The sequence below is a fragment of the Ailuropoda melanoleuca genome, unplaced genomic scaffold (assembly GCF_002007445.2).
Source record: "Ailuropoda melanoleuca isolate Jingjing unplaced genomic scaffold, ASM200744v2 unplaced-scaffold2721, whole genome shotgun sequence".
Taxonomy (NCBI): Eukaryota; Metazoa; Chordata; class Mammalia; order Carnivora; family Ursidae; genus Ailuropoda; species Ailuropoda melanoleuca.
In genome coordinates, this window is record NW_023197404.1 from 1,269 (window position 1) to 1,632 (window position 364).

A 364-nucleotide genomic window follows, 5' to 3' on the forward strand; every position below is an offset into this window, starting at 1 on the left:
GCTGTGTGTCTGTCTGCTGCAAGCCCGTGTGCTGCACCCCTGTCTGCTGCAAGCCCGTGTGCTGCACCCCGGTCTGCTGCACCCCTGTCTGCTCGGGGGCCTCCCCCTGCTCTGCCCCCTCCTGCTGCCAGCCCAGCCCCTGCTCCTCGTCCTGCTGCACGCCCTNGCCTAGCCCCTGCTCCTCGTCCTGCTGCACGCCCTCTTCCTGCGTGTCCCTGCTCTGCCGCCCCGTGTGCAGACCCGCCTGCTGCGTGCCCGCCTCCCCCTGCTGTGCCCCCGCCTCCTCCTGCCAGCCCAGCTGCTGCCGCCGGGCCTCCTGCGTGTCCCTGCTCTGCCGCCCCGTGTGCTCCCGCCAGGCCTGCTG

At 73.0% G+C, this 364-nt stretch overlaps 1 protein-coding gene across 1 annotated transcript in view; it reads left to right on the forward strand.

The window, feature by feature from the left end:
* LOC117798155 (keratin-associated protein 10-3-like) overlaps window positions 1–356 on the forward strand; it is a gene marked incomplete at its 3' end in the record, with an annotated part of 878 nt that extends 522 nt beyond the window's left edge. Inside the window, exon 2 of the mRNA XM_034650574.1 lies at window positions 10–356. Coding sequence (XP_034506465.1) covers window positions 10–356 — 347 coding nt within the window. The remainder of the gene's footprint in view (window positions 1–9) is intronic.
* Between the last annotated feature and the right edge of the window lie 8 nt (window positions 357–364).